At 32.9% G+C, this 24,102-nt stretch overlaps 1 protein-coding gene across 1 annotated transcript; it reads right to left on the reverse strand.

The window, feature by feature from the left end:
- Window positions 1-23,938, reverse strand: LOC134714729 (vesicle transport protein SEC20-like). The gene is made up of 6 exons (XM_063576230.1): window positions 23,782-23,938; window positions 18,168-18,260; window positions 12,484-12,575; window positions 9,801-9,902; window positions 8,672-8,793; window positions 1-1,174 (listed from the first exon to the last, which is right to left on the reverse strand). The coding sequence occupies exons 1-6, from the start codon at window positions 23,860-23,862 to the stop codon at window positions 987-989; spliced, it is 678 nt and encodes a 225-aa protein (XP_063432300.1). The 5' UTR covers window positions 23,863-23,938; the 3' UTR covers window positions 1-986.
- Window positions 23,939-24,102: the final 164 nt, after the last annotated feature.

Below are 24,102 nucleotides of genomic sequence, written 5' to 3' on the forward strand. Positions count from 1 at the left end.
TTATATGTATGTAAAACATGTTTAACAGCTTTCAGCATGGCAAAATTAATGGAATGAAATTTTATAAGTAATGCATTTGTATAAAAGAACACTATAAAATTTTTCCTTACCTGTTTAAGTCAATAATACCTCATTAACTGAATTTGGGACAACATCAAAAGATCGATGTAGGATAAAAAACTTAAATCAAATAGTTTGGGGGTGGGGATGGGGGGTCAACATTGCTGCAAGTTTTGGTAATCTAAAATAGATTTTACATATATCCATATAGGCAAATCATTTTTTCCCAAATTAAGTTAAGAAGGGGGTAGGGGGTCAGCTGAAAAACTATGTGAATTAAGTTTTTTATCCTACATTGAACTTTTGATGTTGTCCCTTACCAGACTGCAAACATTTGGTGCATACTTAGAGTTTTCTTTAGAGATTAAAGAATGTATTTTTCATAACAATCAGCAGGTGTAATAATTATAAACAAAGGAATCGGTAGGAGTACACTAATAATATGTGGTGTATTTGTCAACTAATGATAGTAGAATAAGTGATTTGAAACCATATACAGTATATTCAGATCATATTGAAACCATATACAGTATATTCAGATCATATTGAAACCATATACAGTATATTCAGATCATATTGAAACCATATACAGTATATTCAGATCATATTGAAACCATATACAGTATATTCAGATCATATAGGAAGTTCAAATATCAATTCTAACTATGAATTTATCTTTCTGTTTAATTAATTCAAGAGAAGTACTCCTGAACACTTTATTAAATCTCAACAGTGAACTTACATATTGCGTTCATTAAACCAAAAAGTTCACCGTTAATTCTATCATCGATAGCTATCCATTCACAACCAAACTTTATTTTCAATTTCAGAAAATGTTTATAAGTTATACATTTAACCTTGAATGGACATCTTCATATAAACATTCAAAATTAAAAACAATTTATTAAATAAATACACTATGGACACTACCATATTCTCTTCTTCATTATATATAGTACTGTCACAAAGAAAAACACTAATGCTAAGAAAATAAGTAGTTTGTCTGTAAATTGTCTTCTAGAATATTTAGTTATAAGTCTCTGTGAATTCTTTATGTGACCTCCCATAGATTTCATCTCTTCTTGTGTACTGGTGATTGTTGTTGAAGACTTCACTGAAACAAAACAAAAATGTCATTTAATGGTTATATTCTATGCTGTGTATGCTTTATGTTCACAGAATAAGTTCAGGATAAGAACATGTTTAAATCACTATCATTCTGTAAGTATATATAACATAAAATAAAATAATATATATTTATAATTTAAAAAAAAAGATGCAGTTCCTCATGCTCAAATTGCAGTAGAATTTCAAATATTTTTTCTAATACATAAATCTGTACAAAGATGTTCCTGAAATCGCAATAACAAATGTCTCATTATTGTCCAATTTTCAAACATCCCCATAAAATTAGATTATCATTGGTCATCTCAAGGAGATTTATTTAAACTGTCACAACAAACTGATGAAATACTTGGAAATGAACCTATATCACGGTGGGTATGGTTGTCCTGCGAGAGAACGTACTGTGCTGGTGATTCGGTCCTGATGGGTGCTGGTGATCAATGAAAAAATGTAAACAAAGACGAAAATGATGATTTTTGAGGTTTTCACTCATAAAAAATGGAAGAAAACAGTTGAGATTTTTCAATTTTGTTTCTTATGGGTTCATATATAAACCATTGAAAAGTTGACGCTCTAAACTGTTTCAGTAAGCGTAACACAAAAATGCTCATTTTCAGAAAATCTCGAACTGAAAAAATAAAACAAAAATGCTCATAGAGTCTGCTTTCTATACCGCAATCCACACGACAAAAGTGTTTAGTTAAAAAACATTGCAATTTATTAAAATTTAGCATTTTCTCAATTTACTCATGTCCTGATACTGTGCTGGTGGGTCCTGTCATTGTGCTGGTGGGTCCTGATACGGTGCTGGTGATTTTGGATAAGAGGTTGGTCATATTTGAAACAAATGTTACAAAATCAATAAAATTGGGCAGATAAGTGTTGTCAATAGGATCTATGACTCCTATTTTAGCTCTTGTGCATCCATTTGGCTGTTTAATATGTGTTTTCAAATGATCGTAACTTGTATAACATAATTACATAAAAGGGCAACATCTTTCGTCCAATATCAGAGAACAATATATAGTATCTAAAATAAGAATAGTTTTATTAAGATATTAAATGCCCCTTACATTGATGCTTCAACAATGATCAAAGCCCATGCCGCATAGACATGTTTGTCAGCGCTCCGCATACCCCGTGCCACTTCCACCTAACCAAGCCTCCTCATTTCCTCCTTCATTGCCGGTTACAGTGGTGTACCAACACAAAAATGTATCACTTTAAATAATAACACAAAGACACACATCATTGAACGACGAATGCTCGCAGGTACTGAAAGTTAGTTCAAAGCCGCATTTTCTCATATACAAAAATCTCAATCGTGTCGATTAAAAAAGTCTCAAAACTTAAGTTCACATTTTAATGTTTGATGAACCAGAACTTTAAAAGTGTGCAGTGAATCTTGTGCTCACAACAGTTATTGTCATAATTATGTTTACATAAGACTTATAAAGGAATTAAGAAGGTACCAAGAAATGTTTTACAGTTCAATTTAATGATCAGTAATGGAAAGTGAATGGTCACTGTGAGGGTCAAAATCTTAAATTGCTTATAAATGTTGCTGGACCCAGTTTCGTTATCTGATCTGAATGTTCTGAAATGTGCATGGTAGATAGACATTTTGATTTTTTTTACTCGGAAAGTTTTGCCCTAATTGCTTGAACTTTTTGTATTAAAGCCGATTTCAAAGGGAATATCTTTGGTTATATTGCTTGATAAACAGAAAAGTCTTTGTTAGGTATTGTAAACTACCCTACTTTAAGAGTATACACTAGTCCGACAAATGACACATCTTTCTGTCTGTACGACCAGGGTACTTCGAAAGGAGGGTACGGTTTAGCTAACAAGCAAGCTAACCAAAGATATATTGTTTGCCTACATACTTTATGGAATCAGCTGTAACTAAAAACTCGAATACATTTTAACGGACAGTGGTCATGTTTGTTGATGAATATTGTTTTTCCTAGATTCACTCTTGAAAAATCATTTGGTAACATTTGGTCAAGTAATTTCAGAAAAGATCTTTTTGTAATTGCGGACGCCAAGACAATACATGAACCTCACACGAGTCGACCCCTCGACAAAGGTGAGCTTATAATTATATGATCTGATAACGTTTCAGGTTGATAACCATTTGAAATTAAGCTAGTTTGTGTGTGTGTGTGTAGATTTGTATTGTTTTAAACTGTTATGACCTTTTAAAGTTAAATGTAGGTGTTAAATCTGAGAATTTCTTTTTTAAACTTATATACTTGTTTTAAACTCAATTGGTAGTATGAAGCTATTGATTGATTGATTGTTGGTTGCTTAACGTCCAGTGGCAAATATTTCATGCATATTTAGGACAAGAACAAGTTCACAATAAATACAATAGGTAGATCTTGTCATACAAGAGGCCAATGGTCGTGGAATTTTGGACTTCCACTGGAAAATGAGGATGTTTTCAGTCAGTTTAATTGTAGTCTGGAGCTGGCATGTCATTTAACTGCTAGTAGTCTGTTGTTATTTATGTATTATTGTCATTTTGTTTATTTTCTTTGGTTACATCTTCTGACATCAGACTCGGACTTCTCTTGAACTGAATTTTAATGTGCGTATTGTTATGCGTTTACTTTTCTACATTGGTTAGAGGTATGGGGGAGGGGGAGATCTCACAAACATGTTTAACCCCGCCGCATTTTTGCGCCTGTCCCAAGTCAGGAGCCTCTGGCCTTTGTTAGTCTTGTATTATTTTAATTTTAGTTTCTCGTGTACAATTTGGAAATTAGTATGGCGTTCATTATCACTGGACTAGTATATACTAGTTACCTTGGAATAACTATAAATTGTTCAGGAAGTTTAAGTCATTCAAAAAAAAATCTTATGGAAAAAGGGAGAAAGGCTTGGTTTAAAATTAAAAAAACAGTCTCTTTAGATAATTCCTGCAGTATGCTTGAAAAATTATTTGATACTTTAGTTGTTCCAATAACTCTTTATGGGAGTGAAGTTTGGGGTGTAAGCCAAGTGTTCAAAGATTCAGACCCATTTGAACATTTACATATTAAATTTATTAAAGAAATTTTAGGTGTACAGTGCAAAACAACAAATGTAGCCTGTTTAACTGAGACAAACAGAATCCCTTTGTACTTTAAAATTCAGCTTTCAGCTATAAAATTTCTAAACCATATTGTAAACTCGCCTAACACTTTAGTCCATAAAATATATAATAATGTAGAGAAAACAAGTAAATGGGTTAACATTGTAAAAGACTGGTTAAATAAATTAGGTTTTGGTCATCTCACTTTTGATACTTTTAATTTAAAATATCACATAAATAGTATCCAACAAAGAATCTATGACCAGGCTTATCAAATTATAAATTGTTCTATCAATAAATGTGAAAAATTAAATTTCTTTTGTCATACTAAAAGAATTAGGAAAAGGCCCCCATATATTGATATATGTAAATTCAAAACTGACCGATCAGTTTTCAGTAAATTTAAACTAAGTGCACATTCCCTAGCAATTGAAAGAGGGCGTTATACCAACATTGAAAGAAGTAAACGCATTTGCTTATCCTGTAACAGACAAGAAATTGAGGATGAATACCATTTCTTCTCAATCTGTCCATGTTATTCATCATTAAGGGATACCTATATACAAAATATTAATAAAAATCTTAATTTCAATTTTATTAAATTGCAGTCCACTATAACACTTAAGCATTTGACTGTACTTTTAAATAGCAGTCTACCAGTCATTATAAAAATCACCATAAAGTATATTAATGATTGTCTTTTATTAAGAACATCTGTATAACTTGTATTTCTTTTAATATGCAATGCCAACCTAATTTTTGTTTGTGTTCTTTTTTCAATTGTTCATGAACATTAATAATGTGTTAACTGTTGATATTTATAGCCTTTTTTCTTCTTTGCTGTGAATACCACTGTCACTCTAATATAATTGTAATCAATTTAACTATTGTACGTTTATTGTCTTAATTTTGTATGCCATAACCATTTAATGTAAATGTGTTTGTGCGAATAAAATATTGTCTATTGTCTATTGTCTATATATTTGTTTAGGGGCCAGCTGAAGGACGCCTCCGGGTGCGGGAATTTCTCGCTACATTGAAGACCTGTTGGTGACCTTCTGCTGTTGTTTTTTATTTGGTCGGGTTGTTGTCTCTTTGACACATTCCCTATTTCCATTCTCAATTTTATGTATTGAATAGGAACAGAAAGTTTGCCTTGCAGCAGGCCACCTATGGACCACTCAAAGAGTTTTATTTTAGTTTAAAAATATTTATTTATAGTGGATTGGGAAACAAGTTTTGCAACTTATATTAATCCCTTTCCACTTTGCGAGTGCGAGTACTGCCTTGTAGCGGCATTAGCCTACTCTTTTTGCGAAATCTACAAGGGTGTCTTTAACGTGCAAGAGATATGGCCCTCTCTCTTAACACAGGTCAGCCATTTATCGTCCACTTCCGACGGACTATCATCGTTTCTTTAAGACCATACTCGCAAATGGTGTCAAGGGAGAGCCGAAAATCGAGTTCCTGAAATTTTCATCCCGCACGGGAATCGAACCAGGAACCTTTGTGTTAGTAGTCCGATGCACTACCACTACACCACGGCTCTCTCAAAGAGTTGGTGCAAGGGTTCTTAACGTGCAAAGAGTGTGGCACTCTCTTTACACGAGACATCGGATTTAACTTCCCCATTCTGACCGGACGCGACTGCGAATTTGATAGATCCCGCACAGCCAAACGGACGCCCCACTTCGGCAAGAGTTTTACTGCCGGTCGGGAGAAGACTAAGTGACTATATTTCTATTTCCCAGTAACCCTTGGGGAATTTTGAAATGCACAATTAACAAAGCAAACGTTAGTTTCAAATACTTTTAAATAGACTTTTAAGGATAATGTACCCTTGCGTTGATCCCATGCTGAACATAACAAAAATCTCTGTATAAAGGTCTGTGAATTTTCAGGCTACAAAAATAGTGATTTTATTTTCACAAAATTCTCTTTTTCTACTAGTTACACTAGTAATTTTTGGGGCCCTTTATAGCTTGTTGTTCAGTGTGAGCCAAGGCTCCGTGTTGAAGGCCGTACTTTAACCTATAATGGTTTACTTTTTAAATTGTTATTTGGATGGAGAGTTGTCTCATTGGCACTCACACCACATCTTCCTATATCTATATAAATAATAATGCTTTGCAAGAAGTTTCCCCTTGACATATATAATAATACAAAATTATGTCTCTATTATTCATTGTCTGCAGCTGTTTTGATACTTTTGCAGTTTGCACATTTCGTAATTGACATGCCACAGAAGGGGTCATAAACCATACCCGAAAAGATAAATATTGATCTAAGTACTTTATTTGCATCTCTGAACCCCCACCCCGGTTTGTTTTTAGGAGGGTGTCTAAAAATGGTCGATTACAGACAGCCGAGTACGCATTTTACTTTCCAGGCGTGTTTACGTTGATTGTTACTGTCCTGAATACTGCCCTTTCATAAAATAGTGATTTTTTTAGTGTTCTATCGAACTTTTGAAGAAAAAAAACTGATAACCATTCAGACAAAAAAGTTATGTTGAAAAAATCTTACAGATACAGCAAGTGATTCTTAACAGCTAAGTTGGTTTTCCCGTTTGAATGGTTTTACACTAGTAATTTTGGGGCCCTTTATAGCTTGTTGTTCGGTGTGAGCCAAGGCTCCGTGTTGAAGGCCGTACTTTAACCTATAATGGTTTAATTTTTAAATTGTTATTTGGATGGAGAGTTGTCTCATTGGCACTGACACACCACATCTTCCTATATCTATATAAGATACATTTTTCTTTTAAAATACAAACTTTTTCATCTTATGGGAAACTATTCCAAGCTTAAAACTTTCACTGTAACCTCGCTCTTACTTATCCCCATCCCCCAAATAAAACCCAAACAAACAAACCCGCAATACTATTTTCATTCTTATAGTCAGCACTCAATTGTTCACAAAAAATGTGTTTTAAGCTGCTAAAGACATATGATTCAAACGATCAGAAAGTCCTTTGTTCTATATTTTTGCTCTCCATTTTTATGCAAAAACTTTTACATTTTTATTTAATGGGTTATTGTTGAAGGTATTACGATGACGTATGGTTATTAACACATACTTCCTTTGGTGTCTTATGGAAATTTGTTCATTGACAACAAACATACCACATCATCTACTTTATATAAGTATTGTATAAATTACAACGTATTTTGGTGATCTTGCAAAATGATCGTAATCCCGAAAATCGTAAACACATTTTCTTATCTTAAAAGGGGGCAAGAAGGGTTCCATTAACAGGCCAATAAATAAGATTAGAGTTAATCTAAAAAAAAAAATTCTTGCATAATAACAGTACACGGATTCACAACAATGTCAATTTCAAGAAACCAGGCAACAGTTAATTAGTAAATAACAGTACATCATCAATGATCTTGAATATATGCCACTTTTAACTAAAACATAAAGGCACAGAACCAGGACCGTTTTTCTTATCACCAGCACCGCGTCAGGACAATTCCGTTTAACGAATTTGCACGACTTTTGCAATATAATATTGTTGTAATATACTTTGCATGGTACTTATGACGCATCAGAGAAAAATTAAGCAACAAAACAGTCGTTTTATTACCGTTCTGATACAATGTAAACAAACCCACCAGCACAGAATCAGGACCCACCAGCACCCGTCAGGACCAAATCACCAGCACAGTACGTTCTCTCGCAGGACAACCATACCCACCGTGTATATAGTTAAGGAACAGTTTTTTTCTTCAATAAAAAAACTGTTCCAGCTTGACAGAAGAGTGTCTACCTTACAGTTGATGAAGACAGCTACTAGAACTCCACCTTTAGAGAGGAGTAGGTTCGGTAAGAGCCCTTTTTGGCCCCAAAATATAGCAGTTTTACAAAATTGTTAAAATGTAAACTTTTAGTTATATATTGGATAGTAGAATGGTTCTGCTACACAAATATTGGCTGTTTTTGGCAATACAATGCACATATATTGAGTACTAGCACCATTTAGTCATGCTAAATTACTGAAATCTTCAAAATTCAAGCATTTTAGTTAAATTTTAGACGGTTTCCGTGTAAAACGTAAGTGGCCGCATTCGTGTTCATCCAAAATATTAAAATTTAAGTTGTATTTTATGGTAATACATAACATATATAAAGATTGAGGATGAACACGGATGCGGCCACTTTCATTTTTGACAAAAACCATCTGAAAAGTGACATTTTTTCGCATATTTGGTAGATTTTTCATATTTTAGCTTGAATCTGATCGTTTTTATGACTTAATGAGTTAAAATCTTTCACAAAAAATAATTGAATCAAATGAAATAGACACTTAAGTGTTTAAAAAGTGGTCAAAATCTTTCGTCAGATGAAACTGAAATTTGAGGCCAAAATCGGTCCTTACCGGACCTACTCCTTTCAGAAATAACTTACACAATGTAGATTTTGTACTTTCACTTTGTTTAACTTGGTCAGCAATCTTTCGATTCAGAGCCATTAAATTTTCTGTAATATCAGAAGCCACTTTAGCCAGTCCTTCCTTACTATTACCACCTCTGTAAATCATAAAATAATTAAGTCATCTTTAAAATCAGAATACAGGTATATATTTTTCAATCACTGAGTTGAAAACCAATAAATTAAAGAGGAAAGGTAATAATACAAAAAAACATGTCCCATGTTGGAGGAGGGTTGGGATCCCCTTAACATGTTTAACCCAACCAAATTATGTATGTATGTGACTATGTGCCTGTCCCAAGTCAGGAGCCTTTATTTCAGTGTTTGTTGTTTGTTGCTGTGTTACATATTTGTATATCATTATTTTTTTGGTAAATTAATTAGGCTGTTGGTTTTCTAGTTTGAATTATTTTTCCATTTGTGATTTTGGGGCATTTTCTAGAGCTATGGTATAGGCTTTGCTCGTTATTGAAGGCAATCATACCATATCTTCTTTTAATATATATATTTAAGGAATGACTGTAATATTTTGTCTGTCTATGAAGAAATAACATAAAAAATTTGGTGCACACTGAATAAAGTATGTAGCGAGTTATTTAACAGTGTGCACCACATTTTTTATGTTATTTCTTATAATTTAATTCTAAATTCCATTTTAAATCATAGAAAACCATGAAACCATTGTTTGACATCACAGTCACATGACTTAGTTATGTCTATGGGCTGATAACAAAATAATGTCAGCCAATCAGAAGACGCATTACATGTACATCCAAAATTAAAATATTGTAGAATGAACTTAGAACTTTTTGTTAGCATACTTGTTTGGCATAGGATTTTTTCAATAAAAAAAAATCATCAGGTTTAAAGTATTAAAATGCTTTGTGAAAAAGAATATTTCATCAAAGAAATTTCCGTCAGATAAGATATATTCTAATGAATATCCTTTTTATATTAGAGATCCAAGTTTTATCAAGTTTGATACATATTTTTCAAAAGCATGATGTTTCAACTGAGTAACTACACAGGTGCATTATGGAGTAAAGGGCTGGCGTCAAAAGGCGTCATTATGGAGGAAAGGGTTAAGAGTTTGGAAGAATTTTACCTTTTCCGTAGTCCTGTGCCTCCGTTTAAAAGCTGGTCTTTTTCTGATCGATCAATTGCAAGTTGAGCTGACAAGTTCGACTGCCTGAGTGTTGATACAGTACTGAAATATTGGATTATATTCATGTAAAGTGTGCATTAATATATATAGATATATTAAAAACCAGATGCTCCGCAGGGCGTAGCTTTATACGACCACAGAGGTTGAACCCTGAACAGTTGGGGCAAGTATGGACACAACATTCAAGCTGGATTCAGCTCTAAATTTGGATTGTGATTAAATAGTTGACACAGCATAGGTTTCTAACACAGAATGAATGTGTTCTTATGAACTTAAATTTTTTGTTTTCTCTTAGAGCAATTCACTATGCTGTTGAATATTAATCCTCTCAAAAAAATGTTTGAAGAAATTTTCTTTTTATTTATGAAATTTCAAATGAGAAAAATTGAACCCAATTTTTGTAATCACATCCCCCTTTACCTTATTCCAAAACTAGTCTCAATTAAAATTTCTAATGGAGTTTGCAACAATAACTACTCATTTAAATACATCATAAAATATTAAGATGTAAAAAAAAACTGCTTGTTATCACTGAATTGTAAAGATTATTTTAATTTATCAGTTGGTAGTAAAAAGTGAATATACATTGTATATTATATATAACAAAGATTTAAGTTGATTCTGGACAAAGAAAGATAACTCCAATTAAAAAAAAATCTTACTATTGCACAATATTGTGCAATTAGATATTTCTTGCTTACTATTCTGGACAAAGAAAGATAACTCTAATTAAAAAAAAAGATTGCTATTTCACAATATTGTGCAATTAGATATTTCTTGCCATTGCACAATACTGTGCAATTGAAAAGACTTGCCAGTGGCGGATCCAGAAATTTTCATAAGTGGAAGCCCGCTCCAGTCACGCTTCAGTGATTCCCTATATAAGCAACCATTTTTTTCCCCCCTGGGCCTCCCACCCTAAATCCGCCTTTGCTTGCTATTGCACAATACTTAATATAATAATTTTAGATCCTGATTTGGACCAACTTGAAAACTGGGCCCATAATCAAAAATCTAAGTACATGTTTGGATTCAGCATATCAAAGAACCCCAAGATTTCAATTTTTGTTAAAATCAAACTAAGTTTAATTTTGGACCCTTTGGACTTTATTGTAGACCAATATGAAAACAGGACCAAAAATGAAGAATCTACATACACAGTTAGATTTGGCATATCAAAGAACTCCATTTATTCAATTTTTGATGAAATCAAAAAAAGTTTAATTTTGAACCCCGATTTGGACCAACTTGAAAACTGGGCCAATAATCAAGAATCTAAGTACATTTTTAGGTCATGTTTAGATTCAGCATATCAAAGAACCCAAACGATTCATTTTTTGTCAAAATCAAACTAAGTTTAATTTTGGACCCTTTGGACCTTAATGTAGACCAATTTGAAAACAGGACCAAAAGTTAAGAATCTACAATCACAGTTAGATTCGGCATATCAAAGAACCCCAATTATTCAATTTTGATGAAATCAAACAAAGTTTAATTTTGGACCCTTTGGGCCCCTTATTCCTAAACTGTTGGGACCAAAACTCCCAAAATCAATACCAACCTTCCTTTTATGGTCATAAACCTTGTGTTTAAATTTCATAGATTTCTTTTTACTTATACTAACGTTATGGTGTGAAAACCAAGAAAAATGCTTATTTGGGTCCCTTTTTGGCCCCTAATTCCTAAACTGTTGGGACCTAAACTCCCAAAATCAATACCAACCTTCCTTTTGTGGTCATAAACATTGTGTTTAAATTTCATAGATTTCTATTTACTTAAACTAACGTTATTGTGCGAAACCAAGAATAATGCTTATTTGGGCCTTTTTTGGCCCCTAATTCCAAAACTGTTGAAACCAAAACTCCCAAAATCAATCCCAACCTTTCTTTTCTGGTCATAAACCTTGTGTCAAAATTTCAAAGATTCTATTAACTTAAACTAAAGTTATAGTGCGAAAACCAAGAAAATGCTTATTTGGGCCCTTTTTGGCCCCTAATTCCTAAAATGTTGGGACCAAAACTCACAAAATCGATACCAACCTTCCTTTTGAGGTCATAAACCTTGTGTTAAAATTTCATCGATTTCTATTCACTTTTACTAAAGTTAGAGTGCGAAAATTAAAAGTATTCGGACGACGACGACAACGACGACGCCAACGTGATAGTAATATACGACGAAATTTTTTTCAAATTTTGCGGTCGTATAAAAATATCTCATAATGAACAATTTAACTACTGACTTCTTTAAACAGCTTTGAATGAAATTAGCAATAGTGCACATTAAAATTTATTAGCAACTTCACTGATCATCATGAATGATCAGGGGGGATCCAGCCATTTTAAAAGGGGGAGGGGTACAAACCCAGGACAAAGGGGGGGGGGGGGGAGGGGTACAAACCCAGGACAAAGGGGGGGGGAGGGGTTCCAACTATAGGTTCCCATTCAAATGCATTGATCGTCCAAAAAACCCTCCCCCTGGATCCGCCACTGATGATTTAAAGTTGAAATTCAAGTTTTACTAAAAGTATCACATTATACTTATCAGGCCAGATAGTAATGACAATCTGAAAGAACATTTGTGTACACATGAATGGCTATAGTATTATAAAACCAAAATGACATACTTAGTAAGTTGTTGTTTGTGGTTTCCAACATCATGTAATAAGGTTATTCTATCCTCTTCTCTGTCTTGTTCATTAGCAAGTCTTTCTAGATCCTACAAATATCAAACATAGAAGTTAATTCAGAAAATTTATGAAGTATAAACTGTATAAAACTGACACAGATGTTTCTCGCCTTTATGAAATTTTGATAGTTATACAATTGTCGATGTTAATATGGTAATAGTTGAACAAGTCAACAAAACAAAACATTCAAAGTCAATGCAATGACGAGAAAGGGCCAAATATCATATGTGGAAATGATAAAACCAATGCTTTTACAACATGTACAACAGCATACCAAATATCATTGACCTATTACTAGCAGTTATTAAGAATATAGAAGTTGTCAAAAAATTTAACAGTCTGTAAATCAAAGACTGCTAAAGATCAGTTATCAACACTTTAAAATTCCTTTATGGATAAAAAATAAATAAAAAAATATACACTATTCTCAATTTTACTATGAACACATTGAGTTTTGGTCACTTTTGTAAGATAAATATATATAGTATATGGGCAGGAATTCGCTAATGCTCCTTTAGTGTGACATTGTAAGAAAAAAATAAAAATCATTATAAGCTTCTAAATTTTTTACAAATTATTGCTACAAATGGTGTCCTTCTATTTGTAACCAAAAAAATCATTTTTAAACTTGCGTCAGTTTGGAACCAAAGCAAATAATGAATTTGGAGCATGTAACATGGACACTTTTTCCAAATTGAGATTAATGATTCCTTAACTTATTCAACATTCAATATCATATATATTGATCACAAAACATTGTCTATCATCAAAACTCTAAAATGTATATTTTCATTTCTTTCAGAAATTTTGTGAAAACAAGTTTCTTCTACTTTTCTGTCAATGTTACATGCAATGTTTAAGAGAAAAAATACACTAAGAATCATTTTCTTTCTGAACATGTAAAGGCTCTTTTTCATTGTGTTACCCTCACATTAAAAAATTGTATTAATATTTTTGCAATTATCTCATTTCTGTCATAAAATAGTGACTTAAATGTTGCATGTAACGTGGACACAAAAAATATGAATAATGAACCATGCCAGAATTGACCTTAAAAGATATAAAAAGCCTCCAAACAACCATCTGAATGTAAATTAAACAATAATACTGCCACATTTCTCATATATGATATTATTTAAATTGTGGTTAATACCAAAACCATTCACCTAAATTTCAGACAGCAGACATATTTTTTAACTATACCAGAAGTTATGCTTGTTCATGGTGGTACACTATGGAAGGCTAAATTAAAAGATATTCAAATGTCAAAATAACCAGAAAAATAAAATTAAGACCAAAGATAGATCAATTGATGAAGGAGTCATCCAAAATTTCCACAACATGAAACATTTTTATATCAGTAAGTAAGCAACCGTTTTTTTTATGCACAGGGATGAGATTGATAAGAAGACAACCACACAACCATCAGCATCCACAAGTTTCTCACTCAATAACTAATACTGACAAAGTAAGGGTACAAAATGATTACATGTATCCCTCATTCATGTGACACAGTTACACTTAAAACTAATAGTATGAAAAACCAAGACAAAACATGGACAAATCTACAAGAGGTTGATACAGCTGCATTTATTGAGAATCTTATTTTCAATCGTTTACATAACTTCTATAAAGAACAATTTGGGTTTCATCTTTGAGGTTGTTGTCTGATAGACATATTACCCCATATCTCGTTTTATTTCTGCTGGTTAATCTTACATTTATGATAACTTTTTAAGGTTTAAACAATAATTTTATTTCAAACATTCAAAACAAGTTTCTTGTTTCTTGTTTTCTGTCTCCAACATCTTCAACTATCTATCGGAAAAAAGAAAAAAACAAAACAACAATTAATCTACCCTCAAACAGAACCAAAATCCATGCATAGATTATAAAATTTACAATAATATAGAAACTCTCAAATATCTTGTTTCGATTTTTCAATGCCATTTCATCTTGAAAACTTGTTACCTAAACTACAGGAAGCCACAATTTAAAGGGCCCCATAATGACCAGTGTAAAACAATTCAGAAGAGAAAACCAACACCCACTAGACCATAGTCCTGTTTTCAACTTTATTTGGCCTTCTTTTACTTTTTTGTTTCATTGGCGTCACTGAAGAGTCTTTTGTAAACGAAAAGCGTTTCTGGCCTACAAAATTTCAATTCTGGTATCCATGATGAGTTTATTATTATTATTTTGAAATCAGAAGGAGCCTGAACCTCTTATAATGCAAAAGGTATTCTGGAATGTCAATTATTGGCATAACAATTGAAAAAAAAATGTTACAAATTGAATTCCTCATGATTTCTATAATGAGCATCAGTAAATACACATGATACATGTGTTGACTGGTGATTGAAAAGGGATAAATAAACAAGATTTTGAAATAACTATCTTCCACACTGCTGTAGAATAGTTAAATTGGAGATCACTAGTATGTCTGCATGCACAGTCACCATCATCTGGTTTTCTGACACAGAAAAACACTACTATCTGACTGGCTGAAAGGACCGTCACCACCTGACTCACTAATAGGGACCTTATCAGACTGGCTTACACAGACATCATAATCTGCCAGGCTGATAGGGTTATCACCATCTGACAGGCTGAAAGGGATATCACCATCTGACTGGCTGACAGGGACATCACCATCTGACTGGCTGACAGGGACATCACCATCTGATTGGCTGACAGGAACATCACCATATGACTGACTGGCAGGAACATCACCAACTGACTGACTGGCAGGAACATCACCAACTGACTGACTAATATGAACATCACCATCTGCCAGGTTGACTAGGACATCACCATCTGTTGGCTGACAGGGATATTACCCTCTGACTGGCTTACAAGAACATCACAGACTGACTGACTGACAGGAACATCACCAACTAACTGATTGACTGATATGTACATCACCATCTTCCAGGCTGACAGGGACATCACCATCTGTCTGGCTACCAGGGACATCACCATATGACTGGTTGTCAGGGACAGTATCTTTTTGCAGCATCTTCCTGAGAGTTTTCTTCGTCATATTTATTGCTGATCATCTTTTTCTTTCTTTGGTTTATATTGCCTGTAGATTTTTTTTATTAAAAAAAGCATGTAAATTTTCAAGACCGACACCAATTTTGTTGTCAATGAAGAAAATACACTTCTATAAAGAATATTTATATTTAGAAATAAAGATGAAGTTTGATGGTGGTAAAACAAGTTAAATTATCAATAATCTCTTTATAGAGCAAAGAAGTTAGTAAATGTTATCAGTTCTGTTCATGCGTGTAACATTGACAGAAAAGTAAAAGGTTGTATGTCAATGTTACATACATGAAGACCAGGAGATATAAGTGGTGTGCTTAATAGTCAACTTTGGAGAAATAATATAATTGCTGCCCAGTAATATCTAATTAATCATTTAGGTTATAAAATGTTATATAAATGTCTGACTTTAAGGAAGTAATACCTTTGCATGTAACATAAAATAATCTTGACACAAAATATTGTTGTCAATGTTACTAACTAGTGTTAAAAGACAAATTAAACAGGAAAACATGAAAAGGCTTTAATTTTGTAAAATAAAAATAAGATAATACATTGTAGCTCCATATGGCAGTAAGTTTTGTTTACGCATGTAACACTGGCCTGAACATGTAAAAGTCTAAATAATAGACTCTGTCAATGTTACATACACAATTTCTTAATGAAAAAAAAGTTTAATTTGGGTTTACTTTATACATTATTTTTTAAAATAAGTATCATAATAATAACTTTGAATATTAAAAATTAGATAAACTGTTGATTTTAACACAGTAAAATCTTCTCATGTAACACAAAAAAGACCTGATACAAAAATCGTAGTCCATGTTACTCATAAAGTTATCATAGGAGCATCAAAGAAATTGTGTGATGACAATATTTCAGATGTTAGTCATTTATAAACTCAGATAAACTCATTTTAAAGCTCATAACAGAGGTTTGGAAATCAATGCTTTTAAAACATTATAATTCTGGGTTATGTATGTAACATTGACAGGAACACCAACAAATGATGAGGAAAAATTGCTAGTCAATCAGGAAAAAAATAAACACAAATAATTAAAACTCATTTATTTCTTTAATATCATTTTAATGAAGCAAATTTAAATTTCAATAAGATTTTATTGATTGAATAATTGTATGCACATTTATTAGGTTGTAGCATGTAACCTGGACGCAGAAGATGTGTCAATGTTACATACCTTTAAACAATAAGAATTACAAGTAAATATTGTAAAGTCTAGAAATCAAGAAAGATCAACAACTTCTCTGTTTAGAATTCAGCATAAATTTACATTTGATTTAATATTATGCACTGGCCAATTATGCTTTAAGTGTAATAAAGTAATATTGTTTTTATTCTGGTGTCAATGTTACATTTTATGTTTTCAAATTAAGTGGCCAGTTATCTTTATAATGCTGAGAATGAATACAAGTACTAGTTAATCAAATTGGCAATTAATCTGTGGTATTTCATGTAATAAATTAGATTGATAAGGCAAACCGTACAAAAAAAAGCTTTTGCATGTATCATAGACACCTTTCCTTGGTAAATATTTTCGTGTCAATGTTATGTACAGAAATCTCTCCAGCAATAAAATGGATATCGTAAGGGTCAAACCTGTTTAAATACAAGATAAACTTGTATTTTTTGACAAAATTGCAAAGCAAGTCACACATCATTATCAAAGAACCTAATTTACACAGAAAGTGCATGTAACACTTCATTGTGAGGTAAAATTAACCTGGTCCCACTCTCTTATCATCTGCTTGATCACTGGTAGATGCCAAGTGTGAAAGATGGCAAAGCCACATTTTAATGTAATTGTCAGTGGGTTAATGAAATGTGAAAAAAATAATTATGGTAATGCTTACTATAAAAAGTATGCAACTGTTATAAAAAGATGAGTATTATTGGGCAGTATTGACACGAAAATGAAATAAATTTTCTTACCTTCTATATTTTTCAAACTTCAGTTGATTGATAAAAATCATGAAATCCAAATTGTACCCATTGTTGACAGCTTTCAAAATTTGCCATGCTGGACCAATAACTTGTTTCCAAAGCTAATCAGCTAATGAAAAGGTGCATGTAACATTTGTTGACCCGAAAAGTTACATGCACTTGTCCATTTTCAAACGTATTTTATTTGCAGCAATAATCGGATTCTGTACAAAATGGGGTTTCTAAATGATAGACCGATCATTTTGCAGTTGATTTTCAACTATTATAGTAGAACAATTCTTCAGGCATATTCTAAATATGGCATGGGGTTTTGCCACTGCAGAAATGTCACACTTTTTGTCTACAGTTTTCAACTGCCAGCACTTAACAAGTGCTGATTTTTTGTTGATTTTTTCAATTGGATCCAATTTTTTTGCATTTGGCAATAAAGACTAACCCACTTTGATATTTAAACAATGTTTATTCTCCAAATTTGCATGATTTCTTTATTTTTTAATTGGATAAACACTATTGACCCTAAAATTTCACTAGCGAATTCCTGCCCATATAATAAAAATTATAACAAAATGCATCCATTATCTATTTTAAGTCATACTGATACAAAAATTACCTCGATCTTCTTGCGTAGTTTACGAAGTTTACCCCTTATTTCTGTATTTATTTCTTCTAATGCTTCCCTGGAATCTGCTTGTGTTCGTATATCCTAAAATAATTAAAATTCCAGAACAACTTAATGCTTAAGAATCTACAACCAGGGGTCGAAATTAGCGCTAGTCCGGTAGTCCGGGACTAGTAAAATTTGCTTCTGACCAGTAGATTTTTTCAGCTGGTGGTCCGGTGGACCAGTAGAAATTTGTCGATAAAATCACTGATTGCATAGCAATCTCCGTTTGTTTACAAAACAATGTACAATGTACCTGTGGAATCAATTACACGGTATTGGGGGGTATTACAATCGATCAAGTTAATTAGTATCTCGGATGAACGTCCTTCACAACAATATAAAATGTAGAAATTTTTGAAAGGAGACAAAAAAAATTAAGGTAATTTAATCCTGTCCCTTCCTGCTCATTCTGCTGATGCAGAAAGGGGGTTTTCTGAGATGAAACTTGTAAAGAATGATTAGCGATCAAAATTGCGTCCAACTGTTATATAAATTAGATCTTTTTATTCATTATGTTTCACACTCATGACACTGAAGATATAGCAACATGTGATCCAGTCCCGACTATTGAAATGTGAAATATTTCTGGACAGCGCTCCAGACAATCTAGTCAGGCACCCTACATGTATGGTCGTCGTGAGGATTGCGATGACGTGGAAGACAATGTTGATATTTTTTCTGTCCTTGATCCTGATTTTGATAAAGAAAATCATTGAGATTACCAAAGTCTTTATCGAAATCAGAATAAAGACTATTCCTTTGTTACTGTCTAACTTATGTACATTTTATTTAAACGAAAGCATCAAAATTAAACATCTGTCATTTATATTAGTGTTTGTCAAATTAATGTCATTTTTGCAGGACAAGTAGATTTGGAGCCGGACCAGTAGAGTTTTCAGGCCACTGGTCCGGCTGGCCAGTACACAAAAAAGCTTAAATTCGACCCCTGTCTACAACATACATGTACCTTTACCAATAAATAGACCACTAACATGACTAAAGCATGTAAGGTCTACATGTATGTTTGTGGTAGGGAAAACTACATTTGTATACTACATTTGTAAGTTATATATTTATGTACATATATCAATCTGATCAACAATTTAAAAGAAAACAATCAATTTTACCATGGCTATAGGATTACATGTGTAAAGACATGAAGAAGCAAATAGTAATACACAACATTATAATAAATTTGAAAGCCCCTTTAAATGGTTTTGTTGAACCATGAAATTCATCTTGCACATTAAACCCCCTTGGCCATTTTGAAAAGTTGGCAGGTATGCACTATGGTCTATCTTCAAAACCAGTGAAATTACTTCAAAATGACCTTACAGACAATGACAAATAGTAAGCAACAAATCAAACTTTAGGGAGTACTCAGCAGTTGGACTGAATACATAAATAACAACAGACATGCCCTATGGTGACCTATAGTTGTTAATGTCTGTGTCATTTTGGTCTCTTGTGGACAGTTGTCTCATTGGCAATCATACCATATCTTCTTTTTTATATGCCAGCTCCAGACCTCAATTAAACTGATTGAAAGATAATGTCTTCATCAGGGCCAATCCCTCACGTTAGAGGTTTAGTATCATACTATCATAAAATATATGAGGAGTACATAACCCATGTCATGCCAACAATTGTTTTTTTTAAATAAATGTGTTTAGTTCTGATGCATAGACCCTATAAGTGAATCAATATTAAAATATGCAATCTTTAATGACCTGACAACAGTATTGTAACTATATCCCTTCCTAATAAGTCTGTTTAAAGGTTTTGTAAGCTTTTAAGGTGACATTTTTGTGCTTTGTAAAGAATATTAGCATAAAAGATTGAATGTGAAATACCTGAACATACAAGATGTCTGCATGTTGAGTTATGTTTACAAATTATTTCCTTACACAGATGATAAAATTTAGTAAATGTAGAACTAACATCCGAACCATTACATTATTTTCAGTTTCCTTTTGAACATCAAAATATGTGAGCATTAAAAAGAAACCGAAAATACTGTAATTGATGCACCGGATGTGTTAATAAAAGTTGGTCCCTTATGGTTTGTTGTTAATTTACATTCTTGAATTTATGAAAGAATGTAAATTAACAACAAACCATAAGGGACCAACTTTTATTAACACATCCGGTGCAGATGTATCAGAAATAGATTACTTTCTACACAGCAATATAGAACTACAGCCATCTAAGAGAATAACAGACCATCCAGTAAATGTCTCTGACCATCACCCAATACTTCTCCAAATGCAATGCTATTTAATTCAACATGCTCAACAAACATCAAACAATCAGAAACTGAAAATTAAATGGGAAAAATTAGATAAACAACAATACACGGACATCATTAGCAAAGAGATCATCAAATATTCAGATATGCTAGAAAACGATAATGAGAGCATAGACCAGATCATTAAAGATACAACAAATTTAATGTCTGAAACAGCCAAAAAAGTTAGCAAACAGAAGACATATGGCAAGAACAAACTAAAATTAAATATCTGGAACAAAGAAATTGCTGACGCATTAAAAGCCAATAAGCAAGCATACAAGATATGGAAGGACAATGGACGTCCAATGAACATCGACCATCCATTAATTATTGAAAAGAAACTGACAAGGAAAACATTTAGGACGGAAATCAGGAACGAAGAGCTACGAAGGAAACATAATGAGAGGAACATCTTGATACACTCGAATAGTGGCGACAAAAATCTTTTCTACAAACTGATACGTAAGCAAAGACAAAATGGCAATACCTTCATAAACGACCTAAACGTTGATGGAGAAACTTTCGAAAGAGATGATATCTTATCTGGATGGCATACTCATTTTAAAAAACTGGCAATACCAACTGAACATCCATCATTTAATTACCAGCATTTACAACTATGTGAAATGGACTATGATACAATCTTAGAAATAAGTCGCCAATTTACATCAAAAGAAGTAAGCCTGGATATCATTCAAAAAGCTATTAAATCCATAAATAAAGGAAAAGCAGAAGACATATATGGCGTTTCCATAGAAAATTATTTATATGGAGGGGACCTATTTTTGAAATTTCTACATAAACTCATTAATACTATGTTTCAAAAAAGGCTGATTCCTGATTTTATAAAGATGGGTCTATTATCACCAGTTTACAAAAACAAAGGAGACAAATCCTACTCCAAGAACTACCGTGGTATAGTTGTTTTACCAATATTATTGAAAATAATTGAGTACATACTACGTGATGATCTGAGAAAACATTCTCTCGACCTGCAGTCAATACTACAGAGAGGCTTCACTGCAAATGCGTCTCCACTGAATGCAGCAATCATAGTTGAGGATGTATATAGAGAATACATGGACAAGAAATCGCCATTTCTTATAGCTTTACTGGATGCGAAATCTGCCTTTGATGTTGTGGTCCTAAAAATGCTTCTACGGAAAGTACACTTCACCGGTGTCAATCCAGCGACTTGGATATTAATTGATGAAATACATAAAAACACAGAAGCATGCGTCAAATGGGCAAATGATTATTCAGAAAAGTTTCCAGTCCAACAGGGAGTTAAACAGGGAGGTCTTCTCAGTGCAGATCTGTATAAAATATATATTGAAGATTTACTTCATAATTTTGAAAATGTTGCACAGGGATGCACAATTGGAGAAACCTCTGTTAATGCAATAGCCTGTGCGGATGATGTTGCCTTGATGAGCGAAAATCCAGCAGAACTACAACTTCTCATAAATATAGCTGCTGAATATAGTCAAAACCATCACTATCTACTACAGCCTCAAAAAAGCGTTGTCTTACAAATAGAACCATCTAACCGCAAGAAACAGTCTAAATCAGTCAATTTAACTTTGAATGAAAATCCTATGCCAGTCGTTGACAAATCACCTCATCTTGGAATTCTTAGATCAACATCTACAAAAAACTCTCAAAATGAAACCACTGACCAGAACATTACTAAATCTAGGAGAGCCGCCTACAGTCTCATGTCAACAGGACTGCATGGTGAGAATGGACTTGATCCGATTACCTCATTACATCTGATCAAAACCTTTATACAACCTATTCTTACATACGGTTTAGAAGTTATATTACCTACTTCATCAAATCTACTAAAATTAGAAAAGTTCCAAAAACAGTTGCTTAAGAGAATTATGTCTTTACCGATATGTACACCAGATCCGAGTATTTACATCCTATCCGGATTCTTACCTATTGAAGCACAAATCGACCAAAAAGCGCTAATTTTATTTAATAACATATGTAGGCAAGACAACTCAAATTTAGAAAAGAAATTGGCTATTAGACAATTAACCGTCAAAGATCAATCGAGCAACAGCTGGTTTATTTCAATTAAGAAAATGATATTTAAATATGGACTACCATCTCCGTTACAACTTCTAAACTGTGCGCCAAAAAAGTTTCAATGGAAGAGAACTGTCCAAATTGCCGTTTATAAATACTGGAAAGAAGCAATAATTTCATCCGGAAAAAGCTATATGTCTCTTCGACATCTTAATATAGAAGCATACAATCCTGGGGAATTTCACCATCTTTTGGACATAAATACAACTAACGATCCGACCAGAGAAACAACAAGACTGGCAATTAAATTAAAATTAGTAACTGGTACTTATATATTACAGAATAAAAGATTTAGATATACAGAAAACGAAACTCCGATCTGTAAATTATGTGATCAAGGCGATGAAACTCTCTGTCACTTCCTGTTGGACTGTCAAATTCTAGAACCTATCCGACAAAAATATTTTCACCTGATCGATGAAATATTACATTTAATATCGAAAGACAACTTTAGAACACTTTCCAGTCATGATAAAATCCAAATAATCCTGGACTGTACGTTATACTATACTGGACTAAAAGGAAATAGTGAAAACATTGTTAAATTAGATGCAATATGCAGGCAAATGTCGTATGCGTTACATATAGCAAGATACCGATCCTTAGATATTAAAAGGAAATGAGGATATTTCATTGTTATGAACTGATAACATGTTCCGAACATCGATACTCCCGTATTTATACTGTTGTTGTGCCGAGAGCATACCTGTCAAATAGTGTACTGTATATACTCGTATAATGTGGAAATTGTTTTAAACATTGCTAATTCAATGATGCATAGAGGATAATATGAAACATTGATATATCTCCGTGCTCAAGTGTATTATATAATTACCGATAATGTGTGTAAAATAGTGTACATAGATGTGGTGGTGGAATATCGACTACTCAAATGAGGTTGTCCCGAAGTGGACGGAGAAAGATTTCCTGGTAAGGTAAGATACGGACTTCACAGGTAACGCCTGTCTCATATTATCTACTTCATTTGAACTTTGGTGGACAATATTCCCATTGGCAATCATACCACATTATTTCTACTTATTTTTATAGACAATTGTGACAGTCACGCAATTAAGGTACAGGTATCTTCAATGTATACATCACAGGGGTGTAACAAAGATCCTAAAATTATGTTCCTTTGCTTTATTTGATGTGACTAGAATGAACCTTTACCTGAATACAAGCTTTGATCTCTAAATCTAACTTTACTATTTCTTGGAGACAAATTCTAACTTGGATGTCTTCAGCAGCCATGAAGCAAAACAACAAAAATCCAGCTGTAATCAAAACGAAAATAACTTTGACATGTGTCCGGAAGTAAACATTAGAAATGACGACTGTCAGTTGTCGCAAAATATTAAACCCGAAAAACAAAACTGAATCATATGAAACAACTTATTTTTGATGTATCTAGAGTAATTTAACACAAATTGGTTAGAACAAATAATAATAATAAAATAGTTTTTCGAAAAAAAGTAAAATTAAAGCAAAAGT

This window comes from Mytilus trossulus, chromosome 4, assembly GCF_036588685.1.
Source record: "Mytilus trossulus isolate FHL-02 chromosome 4, PNRI_Mtr1.1.1.hap1, whole genome shotgun sequence".
NCBI lineage: Eukaryota > Metazoa > Mollusca > Bivalvia > Mytilida > Mytilidae > Mytilus > Mytilus trossulus.